The sequence below is a fragment of the Sceloporus occidentalis genome, unplaced genomic scaffold, assembly GCF_023333645.1.
Source record: "Sceloporus occidentalis isolate IW3139 unplaced genomic scaffold, rSceOcc1.0.p SCAF_1, whole genome shotgun sequence".
Taxonomy (NCBI): Eukaryota; Metazoa; Chordata; class Lepidosauria; order Squamata; family Phrynosomatidae; genus Sceloporus; species Sceloporus occidentalis.
Window position 1 is genome coordinate 89,048,525 of NW_028316981.1, and position 15,498 is coordinate 89,064,022.

Below are 15,498 nucleotides of genomic sequence, written 5' to 3' on the forward strand. Positions count from 1 at the left end.
TGGTTCAAAGTTCTTATGAATTTCACCATGAGTGACCTCACAAAGTGATCCAAGAAAGTAGTATTACATCTTCTCTTCCATCTTCACCTGCCATTTTATTAGGACCTGATTGCAGACCTGAAGTATGAACTGACTGGGAAATTTGAACGACTGATTGTGGGTCTGATGAGGCCTTTGGAATACTTTGATGCCAAGGAAATCAAAGATGCTCTAAAGGTAAAAGGCTGTTGTTTGTCATTGTTTCAGAAACACCTGACAGCACCAGCATTCAATTTACTATTTCCACCATTCTGAGAACTCTTAGCTCATCCCATGAACATCTGCAGAAACAGCAGATAAGGGGTCCCTTATCTCATTTTCTTAGATTTCGTAGTGCTTCATTTCATATTTACTTTCCTTACTCATAGGGCATTGGGACTGATGAGAAGTGCCTGATTGAGATCCTAGCATCACGGACCAATCAACAGATTCGTGCTCTGGTGGAAGCCTACAAAGATGGTGATTACAGAGGGCAGGGGATTTGTCCTTTCCTTGAGCCTTGAGCTGGTTCTAGCTACTACTGAGAGATGCATGTTAAAAATGGCAGTTCTGTATCCCCAAACATAAGGAGCCTTTGACTCTCCTGATGTTTTGGACATCAGCTCCCATAATTCCTTACCATTCAGCCCTGCTGGCTTGGGTTGATGGATGTTTTCAGCCCAGAAACTGGAATAGCAAGGGTTTCTCCTCACTGATATAAACAGTTAATCTAATTCTACTAAGACCAGCAGGGCTTTCTCTTGAACAAAAATGAATAGAACTATTCTCAAATATAGGGGATCTTAGATTCTTTCCAGATTATAATGTCAGCCCTGTTTATTTTAATAAAAGGATTTATACCCTGCCCTTCAATCAAAATTCTAAAGGTTTTTTTTTACAAAAAAAGTTTTAAAAAATCAAACATGTTAAAGACATGCAAAAATATATAAATTCTATGAAAGCTCTATAAACTTTTATGCTCAGTTTTCTGAATGATAATGAGCAAATTTTTACTTAGTCCCTGAATCTACTTGTACAGTTTAATCATAGAATTATAGAGTTAGAAAAGACACCAAAGATCATCTAGTCCAATACCAGTGCAGGGATCCATTGTTAAAGAATTGCTCACAGGCAAATGTCCAACCCTTGTTTAAAACATCGCAGTGAAGGAGAGTTCACTAGCTTCCAAAGTAACCTGCTCTACTGTTGAACAGCTCTTACTGTAGGGACATTTTTCTGTAAAGTTTCCTTAGAATATCTTATTTTTTAAAAACTTGGGGGTCATGCAGACCGGCTCCAGCCCCAGTCACCCACCGACCGGCACAGGATTGTAGCAACTGCATGATCCAGTCCCAATTTGGGCCGCTGATGTGATCCCAAACGGGATGGCGGCAAAGAGTACACTTTCCCTGCTCCATTGTGGCTGTTTTTTTCCAGCCAGGTGCACTCTCCATGCAGCTTCTGGCTACTTTGGGTGCATGCGTTTTCTCTTTCAGGCCTTGGATCCATTTGGTTGGGTCCTGCCTTCTAGAGCAGGGGTGGGCAAAATGTGGCCCATGGAGGCATTTTTGGCCCTGCCCTAGGCTAATTTAGGCCCAGGAGAGGTCTTTTTTTTCCTTTTTGTAATTAGAATTGAACAGGAATTGATTAATGCTCACTTCCTGTTATTAAAAAAGATCTCCAATGAGCCTAAGTTAGCCTCCAAAATGGTACCATAAGTGATACTTCCCCTGTCTCTTTTCCTTCTTCCGCAGCATATGAAAGGAACCTGGAGGAAGATGTTATTGCTGACACTTCAGGACACTTCAAAAAGATGATCATTGTTCTTCTTCAGGTATGATATCTCTGTGCTTCCCTTCAGGTCCCCCCCTTTTTGTTGTTGTTGTTGTTGTTATGCTGAACAAGACTAATTTATTGCCATTACTGCAGGCCACCCGAGAAGAAGATGATGTTGTGAGTGAAGAGTTAGTGGAACAAGATGCCAAGGTAGGTACAATGGACATGGTACTTTGGTCTACCAATGATGAGTCAGAAAGTACCATGAATTAGGGAAAGTGGCTGGAGTTGGGAGTTTGGCCACTGTCTTGTCAAGGTGAAGCTTGCAAGTTCTGGTCAGGTTTCTTCACAACCTATGCACCAGCAGTATAGACACCTTAACAAATCTCCTAGGAAAATATCCCCTATTATTAAAAAAGGGCAAGTTTGCATGATTTCCCTCTGACACATTTCTGCTTCTGATGTATGTGCTCAAGGTTTTCATGCTTCTCTATGTCAGCTGGAGAACTCCATTCATTGCCTAATGTCAGAAATGAGCAAGTCTGTACTTCTAGCCTTGGGGAAAAGAATACAGTCTTGACCAGCCTGGTGGGACGGATTTGAGCTGGCCTTCTCCAGGTGATTTCTGAGAGGCTGAAACAAGCACAGAAATGCAAACTGGAGTCTCTAGAAATGTATTATTGGGGTCTGGGATAAACTTGTTTAGATATAATTTCAGATAGTAGGAAATGACAGAAGGAACATTTGGTTCATCACACTTTAATTGGTTTCTCTTCCGCTGTGCATAGTGATTTACTGTTTGTGAATCTGAAATAAAGTAGGAAGCCAAGCTGCAATTGAATTTAAACTATTAAACTGCAAATCCTGAAACAATGTTGCTTTTGTTTACATGATTCTGTAGCCTTTTAAATTTCTTTTATTGCAACACATTGTGATCAGTATGTGTGAGGTATTTGTGGAGGGCCTGTTTCAAAATAAATAATTTTATGGCAATTAATTTGGGAAGGTAGTTAACGTACATGCACAGACAAATATCTCTAACAACGTGAGCCACAGAATGGCATTTCCTATATATCTGATAAAAACCAGACCATGCTGGCTTGGGAGAGAAGAATTAAGACTGTGATTTCTTGAATATGTTTCTGAAGTCTTCAACAGTTCAGAATAGGCTTGAATTGTGGTTACATACTGAGTCTTATAAGACTGAATAAGCTCTAGTTATGAGACTGAATAGTTCTAATAACAGTAAGACCCAGGGATAAAATACTGTTATTACTGGGAGAATTCAAATATATAGCTATGTTAGTCTGTAGAATCAGTATATAGAGAGAACTTGTAGCACCTTTGAGACTAACTGAAAGAAAAAAGTTGACAGCATGAGCTTTCGTAGACTTCAGTCTACTTCCTCAAATGCTCATTATATCAGTCTGATGCATTTTGTTTATTTGTTTTGCATACTCATTAATATAGGTTGAGTTGTATGAATTTGTTCTAAAACAAATTTCTGCAGAAGGACATTTTGTCTTAGTAGTTGATTCTTTCTGTCATTTGCTATGTGGCTCCCCCTCCCCTGCCCTTTCTCCCCGAATGGGGAGCAGCACATCATAGGCCTTTGACTCCATCAACCCTCCATGAGGTGCCAAGCCAAAAGATCCAAGTAAAACAGTATATTTGCTTCAGTGCTGAACAATAAACTTAAGTTCCTTCAGCACTCAGATAGACCAACAAGCTTTATGTAGGTTGTTAGGGGACCAGTTGGTGACTATAGGGTAAGCTGGTTCAGCATCTCTCCTGGTCTCTTCTCCCTCTCCCTGGCATGGCACTCCTGATACCCTCTCACACTTTAGCTTTTAAGCTCTCTCTCTCTCTGTATTCTTTCCAAAAGGACCTGTTGGAAGCTGGGGAGCTGAAATGGGGCACAGATGAGGCCCAGTTCATCTACATTCTTGGAAATCGAAGCAAACAGCATCTTCGGCTGGGTGAGTTTGAGTTTGCATTCAAAGAGATTATATGGTTCTCAAACTGCAAGTTGAGCTTCCTGTTAGAAAAGCTTTATGTTTCTTTCTGGAATGATTACTGATAAGGCTTTGATGATGCACAGGAAAAGTACATGCCATCTAGTGGCAGGCTTCACAGTGTTAAGACCTTGTACAACAGAGATTAATGTGCTGTTCTCTGGAACCTGGTCACCATGCCACATAGGTTCTGAGAATACAGTGCTACCTCGGGTTACGAAATTAATTCGTTCCGCGGCGCCGTTCGTAACCCGATACATTTCGCAACCCGAAAAGGCGCTGGAAAGCCGCTAGCCGCGCTTCCGATTTAAATTTCGCGCCGAAATTAATTTCGTAACCCGAAAAATCTTTCGTAACCCGGAACAGTTTTTTTAAATCTAACTTTTTCGTAACCCGGAAATTTCGTAACGCGGTCAATTCGTATCCCGGGGTACCACTGTACTCCTCTGTTGGGTGAAAATCCTACCTGTGATTTTGTACTATATTTTTCTTCTTTTTCTACAAAGTATAGACATTGCAACTTTGTCTCAAAGAGCATAGAATGGGAAATTGGATTTTTTGTCTCTGTTCCACATTCAGTTTATGATTTTTTGCTGGTTCATTTCACTTCACCCTGTAAAAAGGAGACCCATATGCTCTGTGATTGATAACTATCCTTGCTGCTTGTCAGAAAGTATTTGAGAAGTCTGTTTATGCTTACTAACTTTAAATGAAGAGTATGGTGTTAATGGAGTTCCAAATTATTGTTAATAATTTTTGTTGTGTGTTGCATGTAGTTTCTGACTTAGAATGACCCTAAAGTGACCATATTGTGTGGTTTTCATGGCAAGATTTGTTCGGAAGGGGTTTGCCCTTGCCATCCTCTGAGCCCGAGAGAGTGACTTGCCCAAGGCACACAGTGGGTTTCCATGGCTGAGTAGGGATTTCAACCTTGATCTCCCAGAATTCTAATCCAGCACTTAAACCACTATGCTCTGCTAATTCTCATAATATAATACATTAACAATGCTGTAGTGCTGTTAATACTGGTAGTGTTTCATAGAATAACAAATAAAATTAGTTCCTGCACTGCAGATCTTAGTCTGAATTTCAGCAGTGAGTGAAGACAAACAAAGCTACAAACAAGGCCTTTTTATGGAGAGAATTAATGTCAAGGAGCAACAGTGAGGATGACCAACCCAGTGAGGATGACCAGATGTCCTCCTTTTCCAGGACATGTTCTACATTTTAGCCTTCTGTCCAGAAGGAATTTCAAAATGTTGTCCAATTCAAGCATGGCGAACATGAATTTATATGGATATTGACATTTTTTGTTTTTATTTTGTGAAGTCCTACTTTTTCTTGAACGTCCTACATTTTGTGGTGACTTGTCCTCCTTTATGGTTATCACTTCTGGTCACCCTGCACTCAGTGAGTTTCCATAGCCAAGCAGGGAACTGAACCTGGCCTCCAGAGTTGTAGGCAATGCTCAAACCACTACAACATATTGGCTCTCTCAGTTCCTTTAGGGGTTCTTTATATAAAATACAGTACTACAGAAGGATTGAACATTCCCTTCAAATTGCTTTGTGCTAATTAAATAGATTAGCATCAATCATTTGTTGCTTGGGGTAGAAAGCAGCATGCTTTCGGGGCTATAATGATTCAAAGGCATTTATATGTTGAATTGTTCTTCTGTTGTGCTTTCTTCTCAGTCTTTGATGAATACCTGAAGATAGCAGGCAAACCCATTGAGGCAAGCATCCGGGGAGAGCTGTCTGGGGACCTTGAGAAACTGATGCTAGCTGTAGGTGAGAGTTATGATTTAGTGCATATGACCCTGAAAGTGACACAGCACCAATAAGGAGCCCAGGCCCTGGAAGTGTTACTTTACATTTAAGATATATTAAGCCCTAAATGTTACACTTTCTGAGCAGCATGTTGGTTTGCTCACATTGCACAGCTCATAAATAAACAGTAACAGGGGACATTATACTGGGATGTTTGCTCTCTCTACTCAAGCTTTCTACCCAAGCTCCTAGAAGAACCTAGTTGGGGCTACAACTGATAACTATCACTACCACCTGGCTGCTGAAACATGACTGGCATTTCTTTCTTTAAACTAAAATGCAAGAACAGTGAGTAGCCATGACTTGTTATAACATGCATCAAACTAGTCATGATTAAAGGTAAACTGGAGGCGTCAGGAATAACTTTAAAAGCTTTTATACTTTTTAATGGATAGAGGGTAACAATGTTACAGGCAAGATCCTACATTGTCACATATAGCATAGGAGTTCTGCTTATGAGACTCTGCAATGGCTACCCCAGGATTCACCATAGTACCCTCCCATGAGGATTTGTTAGCTGGTGCATGGAGTGGGGAGGACTGGAAAAGTTTTTGCCTATGTTCCTATAGCAAGAAACAGGTTGAGGACATCTTCTGCCAAGATCTGCTGGGGTCATCCAGTTACCTCCACCAGCATTGGAATGGTTCTTGGGGTGGCTGTCCCCCAAGAACCATTTCCCGTATATCAGAGATATTGTAAATCCTGGCAGGGCTTTGGTTGTTGTTGAAGAAAGAAGGGGACACCAGTCTCTACGACGAATGAAAAATATATGGGCAAGCATAGGGTGGAATTTTATGTGCAAAACTCACTGAAGGAATGATGACCATAATGTGGTACATTGAAGCTCTTGAAGGGCCTGCATGGATCCCTTCTATCCCCATAGAAAGCAGGTTTCTCAGGATGCCCCTTCATTGCCCAATCCACCAGTATGCAAAACCTCCTTCAAAAGATGATACTTTATATACAGGTTGTATGTATCCTGTGTAGACATGGTGGCTGTGGGTGGCTTTAAAACACACCACACAACAGTGTGTGTGTGTGTGTGTGCGTGCGTGCGTGCGTACTTGTTTGAAGGAGTTAGAATTCTGAGGGGAAAGATGGGGGAGAGATTCACATATGTTAATAGAAAGCTCTTAGAATCCTTTCACACCATTATATTATAGTGCTATGTTTCCACTTTAACTGCCATGACTCCCTTCTGTGGAATCTTAGAAGCTGCAGTGTTCTCAGCCAGAGACCTCTAATACATCACAAATCTACAGATCCCAAGATTCTGTAGGATTTTTTCTGTTGTGTGTGTAGCTTTTTTGCATTGTAGTTTACTATTGTGTTTTAGTATTGTATTTTAGTATTTTATATTGAAATAGTTATTAATGTTTTATTCTGTTGTAAAGCGCTGTGTAATTAATGGTGCTGAATAAATAAATAAATAAATAAATAAATAAATAAATATGATGCCGATGATGATGCCAGGCAGTTAAAGTGAAATCTTATGCTATAATTGCATAATGTGAAAGGGCTCTTAATGATTATCTTTATGTAGTCAAAATGTCACTGTCTGCACATAAGAAGGAAGTTTCAGAAGGCTATGGGAATCTCAGAATTTCCAAAGATCCTTCTCCCAATACAGACACAAAAACACACACAGAGATATAAGTAAAACTCACGAAGCAACCTTTCCTGCTTTTGGCCCAGGGAGAACAAGGCATGCTCACAAGCCACATACCCTGTGTACATTGAGGGGAAAAGAGAAAACTTGGGAGGGAAAATGGAACTGGGTATCCTCAAAGAAGGCATGGCTGCCAGGCTACAATCCTTAGTTGCAACACACCATCCTGAAACATTTTATTGCAGATCCCATTTGTGTTCTCTTGAGTATTTCAAAAGAATTGTTTATTGTCATGATACATAGCAGGCTTTCAAGGGCTCCAGGGCTTAGGAAGAAATTACATGTCACTGTCCTGCAATCAAGAAGCCTGAGCCTCTAGTTTATTCTCTGTTTATTCTCTCCATAGTGAAGAATGTCAGGAGTACATCAGAATATTTTGCTGACAGACTCTTTAAAGCCATGAAGGTGAGTATCATTCCACATGTGAATTTCTTTTCCACTAAGTGAATAGGGACCATCTAAGCAATCATTGTAAATTGCAGCTATACATTCTGAGGGCTAAACCAGGTATGTTATTAAATATGTGATTGCATTTAACTGATCTGCTTGCTTTTTGTCTTGTATCAGTAATGGGTTCAAATTGCCTGGTCATGGGAGGTGCTGTAAAGTCCACGAAACATATAACATACACAGACACATACATATATGATCTCCCTTTTCAAACACTCATGGTTTTTTTAGTATGTAAAATTTCACTGTTCGAGGGAACAGTTCTGACAAACTGTATTTGAAAAATATATTCAGAAAATGTATTTAATGTAGCCAACGATCTCTCTAGGGGAATTTTGATTAGCTCAATTTATTGGGTTGACTAGAAGGACCTTCGAGACTGTTTCCCAAATTTATACAGATTGCCAAGGTAGAGTGACGCAGAGACAGAATGGGGACAAGGGACAACACGCTAATTCGGATCATGGTATCACGCAGTGAGATTGACATGTTGGATATACACAAATGGGCAAACTTCAACCAGTTTGGAGTAAATTAGGTATTGGTGATACTCGCATGAGTTTCCATATTCAACTGGTATTTGCTCCTCCTTTCTTGTAACACCTTCAAGCAAACCCTGATTTCCCTCCCCTCTTTGGGGGATCTGTTGCAGGGCCTGGGGACAAGGGACAACACGCTGATTCGGATCATGGTATCACGCAGTGAGATTGACATGTTGGATATCCGGGAGATATTCCGGACTAAATACGAGAAGTCTCTACATCACATGATTGAGGTAATGTCTAAGGGACTGTATTGATGTGCAAGAGACAGGAAAAGTATTCTTTCTGCCATTACCACCTTCTCTTATTTGTACTCTGAAATTCAAGAGCGAGCACAGTATGGCCCCCTTGCAGCCTCCACTCTGGTTCCCTTGAAAATTTGTCTCCAAAAGATCTCCAAAGTGGCATGATGATCCACTTCAAAACTTCATCTCTGGCTTGTTTTTGCCAGTGGGGGTGGGAGGGAGGAGAGAACATTTTTTTAAAAAGTGACTCCCTGCTTATTTATGCCCATGGGTATAGAATAGGCTCAGAGCAGAGTGTAATTAAATGGGGAATTTTGTTCCTTGGAGGATGTAATTGGCAAAATTTAGGGAGAGGTGTGCAAGCAGAGTAAATGTTGGATGTAACCAAGAGATTTGAAGGATAGAAGTGGTCCTTTTGAAGGTGCCCAATTTAGCTACAGTGAAATGCCTGCTCCACTTCTCTCCCCCCCACCTCCACCTTCTCTTTCTTTTTCTCTCAGCTTGCCTCACATTTGGTGACAAGCATGAGGCTTGGCTAACCTTATGAGAGCTGCTTGGGTTAAAGTTTACTAGCAGTTAAACTTCACTTTCTGAAAATACCAAATGATCTTTCATGAGAGAGCAGTGCATCTTTTCCACTAGGAAATGTACCTAGCTTTTAGATTCTGAAAACCCTTAGGATTTCTCAGGATGTTATAGCTTTCAGTTCCCATCAATGCCAGCTAGAATTGCCAGGAAATTGGGGTGATGGGGGTTGTGGGTCAAAATATCTTGAGAGACCCAGACAGAGACTGCTGGTCTGTTGATTTATTGGAGTGAGGTATATTATTCCATTTTGGGGCCAGTATATGCATTCTAGTGGCAATGCTGGCCAATATGTTGGGCTATTATAGCTTTTGGGCACTGACCCTTTCTTGCCTTGAGGATGGGTAATGCATCAGACAATGTATATCACTGTAATTATGAACATCTCATCTAGAAGTATTTCTCCTGGTGGCTGATCTGTAACAACTGACTACTAAATTTGAATTTCTCTTTCCCCTCCCCCTTTTTTGTCATTTTCTTTCTTTCTTTTTTTACAGAGTGATACATCCGGTGATTACAAAAAAGCACTACTAAAGCTATGTGGAGGAGATGATGAGTAAGCCCTAGTTCTGTTTAAAAAATGCATGATTTTACAAATCTGTAAACTGTACAGTAGCCACTATGAGTGGAGTGCAGTCCTTTGGTGTGTAAAACATTGTAATCCTGGAGAGTTAAACAAGGCAACATTTCTTACCACAATTGCTTACTGTTTGCCTGCCAAGGCACTGGGAACTTAACGATTGACCAAGAAAGAGTACAGTAGGTTGTATGCAAAGAAGTTCAGATTCTGTTTTTAAAAATAGTATGAATTTACTCATTGTGTTCCAAAGGGCCTTGTGCAATTTTCATTTCCACACTTTGTTTCTGGAAGATTCTAAAAAAGAAATGCTTTTTAATCAGCTTCAAAACTCATCCCTCTGACAGTGCCCAAAGGCAGTATTCTGAAATTAGGACAAGTTTACTATCCAATACTTTATCATGCAGGAGGGCTCCAAAGGGATCTGCTTTCAGTGTAGGTAAGGCTGGGAGAATCTGTATGTCTGGGATGCATAACTTCAGCTTTCTCAAATCATTCTCTTCTGTAATAAAAGTGTGAGGAGCTAAACACATATTTTGTGTGAGCATGGAAAAGTTACTGACTGAGAGGTGCTGGGAACTGTAGCCCAAGAAAGTAATTTGCCCAAGCTCTAATTTTATCATACAAACTGTTTTATTATTTTTAAAAGGTTTTTAAGATTGAGTGTGCTCATGGACACATAGAATATTATACTGTTGTGCATTCATTGCTAGAAATGATGCCACAACTATGGTATTTTGAAAACGTTGTGGTGATCAGATAGATGATGGTTACACACATATATATGTGTGCGTTAAATAAAAAAAATTAATATGATGATGGTTACATTTTAGCATGTTAAGAGGGTGTAGCCAACACCAGTGTGTTGAAACTGAACAGGTTCACCTTTTTAGTTCTCTGCATCTCCATGCCATATTAAAGCAGTTAATAACATAGGACTGCTTTATGGTAAGACTACAGCCATCTTCAGATGTGATAAACTTGTAAGTATGGAAAGAAATGGGAATACATGCTGCACCCCATCCACTTGCAACCAATTCAAGTTTATAAGGAGTGTCTGAAGAAGTCAAAATATGGCAATTTCCTAACTGCTTGTCCCTACATAATAGGGATGTAAAAACAAAGGAAACCTTGTATTTTGGGCAAAATACATTGATCCTCACACCCGGAAAACATGTAGAAAAAAATGTGCTTGTACAGAAACACTTTCTTGAGATTTTCTAGAAGTAGTCATGAAATGTGAAAAATTATTTAAAATGTACAAAAACTCCTTATAATCTTGTCCGTTGGGAGAAAATGTATGTTGTTTTTAGTTCATGATGTGGGAATGAAGTAAAGAAAATGTTACATTCTTACTATATGACTTTCAAGGTAGTCACTGAGTGGGCTAGGGTGCCTATCCTCCCACGCACCCACCCCACATTTGTTATGCCTGAAGCAGGCTTGTGATATTGAATTTACTGACAATGGAGAGGGAAGTGGTAAGAATGGCACTGCTGACTTAGACAAGACTTGAGTTACCATGTGGTCCCGTGTCTCCACAAAGTTCCTCACCCTTGTGTCCTCCTATCCCCTCCCCTTTCAGTGCCGCAGGTGAGTTCTTCCCTGAAGCTGCGCAGGTGGCCTATCAGATGTGGGAACTTAGTGCAGTGGCCAAAGTAGAGGTCAGAACCCTATCCTCCCTACCCAGTCTCTGCCTTGCTGGCTTGAACCCACAGCTGCTTTAACCCTGCGTGCTGCTGACCCCTTCCTGCTAGGACTCCTAGCTATCCTTATTGTTTCAAATGAGCTACTCACTACTATAATGAAACACCTTTGAGACATGCCTTTTTAACCCATATGGCTTTGTAGTGACTTCACAGGGTTTTTCTTTCTTTTTCTGGTCATGTATTTGCTTATGAACTAATCTTTTAAGATACTGGTTGCTTCCCAGTGCACATTAGCATGGAATAATGCTTACTGGTAAGATGGAAAAATAGACCAGTGAGGGGACTTGATTTTAAATGCCCACATGCAAGTGCAGGATTTGTTTCAGGTAATGCTGGAGAGGTGTGGCTTATGGATCCAAACATCATTTAGTGGAACCGTATACAGATTGAGTCTCCCTTATCCAAAATTCCAAACTCTGAAATATTCCAAAATTCAAAACTGTCCACATGGGTGGCTGAGATAGTTATATCTTTGCTTTCTGATGGTTCAGTGTACACAAACTGTTTCATGTTCAAAACTATTAAAATATCAGGTATAAAACTAATTTCAAGCTAGGTATATAAGTTGTATATGAAACATAAAATGAATGTCATGCTTAGGTTTGGGTCACATCTCCAAGATACCTTATTATGTATATGCAAATACAACAAAATCCAAAACATTTCTGGCTCCAAACATTTTTGATAAGGGAGTTTCAGTCTATAAGAGAAAACAATCCATAATTTTATGTTTTTCATTTCTTTAAATAAAAGTGTATAACCTGCTTTTGCAGTGTTTACACCCAACTCAGAGTAGCTAAGAGCAATTAAAACAATACAATAAATAAAACTATAGAATGTTGTAAAAAGAGATAATAATTTATAATATCCAGTTATGAATAAAGTTTTCTTTCTTTGAAATATATTTAGGATACTGAACATCCACTAATCACTTTCAGAGAGTGAATTCACACATGGCATGATTCATGTGATACCTTCAACTATTTGTTGTTGATGTAAGCAAGCAAATGTATTCTTAACCCAGATTGCAGTAGGGAACAGACTGAGAAGTGATAAGATGTTGAGGCACTTGCCATCACTGGAACACCCTGTATGAACTCATCTAGTTCACGTGGGTGTCAAACATTAGGAGAGCCATGTCGTCTGTTCATAGAGAATTTAACCATCAGACTGAATTAATATTCAGAATATAGCTGAAAAGATATTTGAGGACCTGAAATGCCACAGAAAGACAAGGACAGCTTCGTCCCATATGACAGTGGGAGATGCATGGGGCTGTACTCTATTAGGATACTCTCTCTCTTTCTCTCTCTTTTAGTTTTTATTCACCTTTTCCCTTCTTTTAAATGAAGTAGTTGAATGAGCAGGTGACTTCTTTGACATTATTTAGTCACTTTTTTTTTCTGACTTGCTCCTTTCTAACAAAATTAAGGGCATTGTCAGTTCCAGAGGTGCAGTGGAACCAGGGCTCACCAGTTTAGAGTTCTGGTAGACTTTGATCAGCAGGGACAGTGACATAATTTGCTATTCTGCACCCCTTTCTCTTTGAGCTAAGCTACAATATTCACAAAAGACCTGCTCTTTGGGGAGACAACAACTGCTAGAACTGGTTTGGCAATACAGATCAAAGCAGCCATTTGCATTTTGGGTCTGCCATGTTCAGTTCCTGTACTTCAAAATGTACCACTACACCACTGGTAACTTCCCAGCTTGCTCTATCCTTAACAGCTGCTTTCCACCTTAACATGCTCCTCTCTCACACACACTTTTATTTCTGTCTTCCACTCTGCCAGATCTAGTTTTAATCTAAACTGCTTTTATTTTGTCTGTAGCTGAAAGGAACCATTCGTCCAGCTGCCAGTTTCAATGCTGATGGTGATGCAAAAGTGCTGAGGAAAGCTATGAAGGGATTTGGTATGTAAGGCCTTTATGAAGGCTATTACCATTTATGTTGGACAAGGAAATTGTCTTTTTTTTCTGGATGTGAGTGGGATCATATTTATTTAGACTTGTAGGATAGAAAGGAAGTTTTTAAATATTTTAGAGTCCACATTTCTTCACTGAAAGCTGTTTCTTTCCTAACTGAAATATTTTAAAGCTTGTAATTTCCCCTCCCCATTTGTGACCTTGGTTTTCCACCCTGTAGTTTTCCAAGAACATGATGACAATGGACCAGGGCTTAAAGTAGGTTACTTTATTTGTAACAAAAAAACCAACAACAATCCTGCCCCAAATTTCCCAGATAGTATGGCCCCTGGCAGTTCTAGGACACAAAAGTACATTTTCAAGTTTGAGGACTTGTGTGGTCTGTTCTGTAGCTTATCCTGGATAGGACCTAGATTCTAGTTTTTGTTCCAGTAAGGTAAGAATTCGATTTTGTTATGCAGCATTTCTCATATCTAGACAGATACTCAAGGAAGGATTGCCCCATTTGTCTTGAGTGTTCCAGAAAAAAGTGCTGACACCTGAGGATGTGTACTCCCAAAGGAGTGCCTATTTGAAGCAGTTCTCACTGCTTGTGCCCACAGGCTCCAAGTGCAGAACTAGGGAGGGGAGGTATGACAAGAAAAATAATGTTTGCCTTGTGCATCAGCTAAATTTATAACAGCATGTCAACCACTTGATTTAGGAGACCAGAGGGATGCCCTATTATTTATACTTTGCGTTGTATGATGGATTTTGCTGCTTAGGGCCAGTAAGTAGGATGAAGGACAGACAATTTGTTTAGATTTTGTATAATCAATAAATATTTAGTCAGAGGTGAGGTAAATATGTCAGGCTACGATTAAGCATATATAGTAACGTGAATCCCATATTTTAGGAAAGAAATGGATACAGTACCAAAAATTATAATACTCTGGAGTAAATGCTTAGGATTATTAGAAAATTGTTTTCTAATATTTCTAATATTATGTACCAAAGCTGTGTATGTTTCTCTTATGGGTATGTATATCCTCTTTTGGTTACTACAGGGGTTGGCATTCCTTTCCTCCCACTGCAGTGCCCAAAGGCCCCCCTCCTTAGTTTAACTGCCTCTCAATCCCACCATAATGCCATTCCTGCCTTGTGGGGAGTGAGTAGAATCACAAAAATGTCTTTCCATGAACAAATACAAAATGATAACATCAGTGCTAATATCTGCTGGGAACCTCCAGATATCTCAATGCTACTGTAATTATTTTGTGTCTGGCTATGGGTATGTAGCCAGATGTTTCTGTGATCCTGCATCCTTCCCACAAAGTAGGATGGGTGGGTCGGTGGGTGTCAGAGGCTGTTCAGTAAGTGTGTGGGGGTGGTATATCACTTAGCTTAGCATAAGTGGACATACTGTGCTATGCTAAGCCATAAAGGATTATAGCCAGTCTCTGAGGTATTTTTTAAAGTCTCCAGGGAAGTATAATTACTGAAAGCAGTTACTCAAATGGTGCAAGTTAGTTCATCCTTAGGCCTTTACAGTTCCCAAAGCCACCACACCCCAGTTAGCCCCCAACATGCCATTCTTGGCTTTGTGGGGAGTGGGTAGGATCACAAGAGTCTCTCCACAGCCAGATATAAAAATGATCAGATCCATGCTGATATCTGCTGTCTCAATGCTATTGTAATCATTTTGCATCTGGCTATGGGGGTGTAGCCAGGTGCTTCTGCCTGGTTCCCACAAAGCAGTGGGGAGGAAGATCAGCAGTTGCTCAGTAAGTGTATGTGTGTGATATATAATGCAGTTTAGCCTAGGTGGACAACATACAGGCCAGGCCTGCACAACATATGGCATGGGGGCCGCATGTGGCCTGCTAAAGGGTTTGGGGAAGCCCACAGGGATGTGGGATGACTTCAAGGCTCCTCCACTGCTTGGCCTTCTTCTGAGGAGAGGGCCATGTGGAAGAGGAAGGGCGGATATTCGCCCTGCAAGGCTTAAGTTCCTCTGTCACTTGGCTTTATCCTGAGGAAAAGTATGGGCAGAGGAAGAGGAAGATGGAATATTAATAATATTAATAATAATTAATAATTAATTAATATTGAATTAAAACCTATTTGTGGGTCGAAGAAGTTTCGCCTATTTTAATTTTGGCCCCTATCTACTGCCAA

At 40.1% G+C, this 15,498-nt stretch overlaps 1 protein-coding gene across 4 annotated transcripts in view; it reads left to right on the forward strand.

Moving 5' to 3' along the window:
• ANXA6 (annexin A6) overlaps window positions 1–15,498 on the forward strand; it is a 66,829-nt gene that overhangs the window by 23,940 nt on the left and 27,391 nt on the right. For all 4 annotated transcript variants that reach the window (XM_089528338.1, XM_089528343.1, XM_089528348.1 and 1 more), the window contains exons 5-15: window positions 103–216; window positions 408–498; window positions 1,773–1,852; window positions 1,948–2,004; window positions 3,680–3,773; window positions 5,504–5,599; window positions 7,654–7,712; window positions 8,410–8,532; window positions 9,627–9,685; window positions 11,292–11,370; window positions 13,248–13,329. In XM_089528338.1, coding sequence (XP_089384464.1) covers window positions 103–216; window positions 408–498; window positions 1,773–1,852; window positions 1,948–2,004; window positions 3,680–3,773; window positions 5,504–5,599; window positions 7,654–7,712; window positions 8,410–8,532; window positions 9,627–9,685; window positions 11,292–11,370; window positions 13,248–13,329 — 934 coding nt within the window. The remainder of the gene's footprint in view (window positions 1–102; window positions 217–407; window positions 499–1,772; window positions 1,853–1,947; window positions 2,005–3,679; window positions 3,774–5,503; window positions 5,600–7,653; window positions 7,713–8,409; window positions 8,533–9,626; window positions 9,686–11,291; window positions 11,371–13,247; window positions 13,330–15,498) is intronic.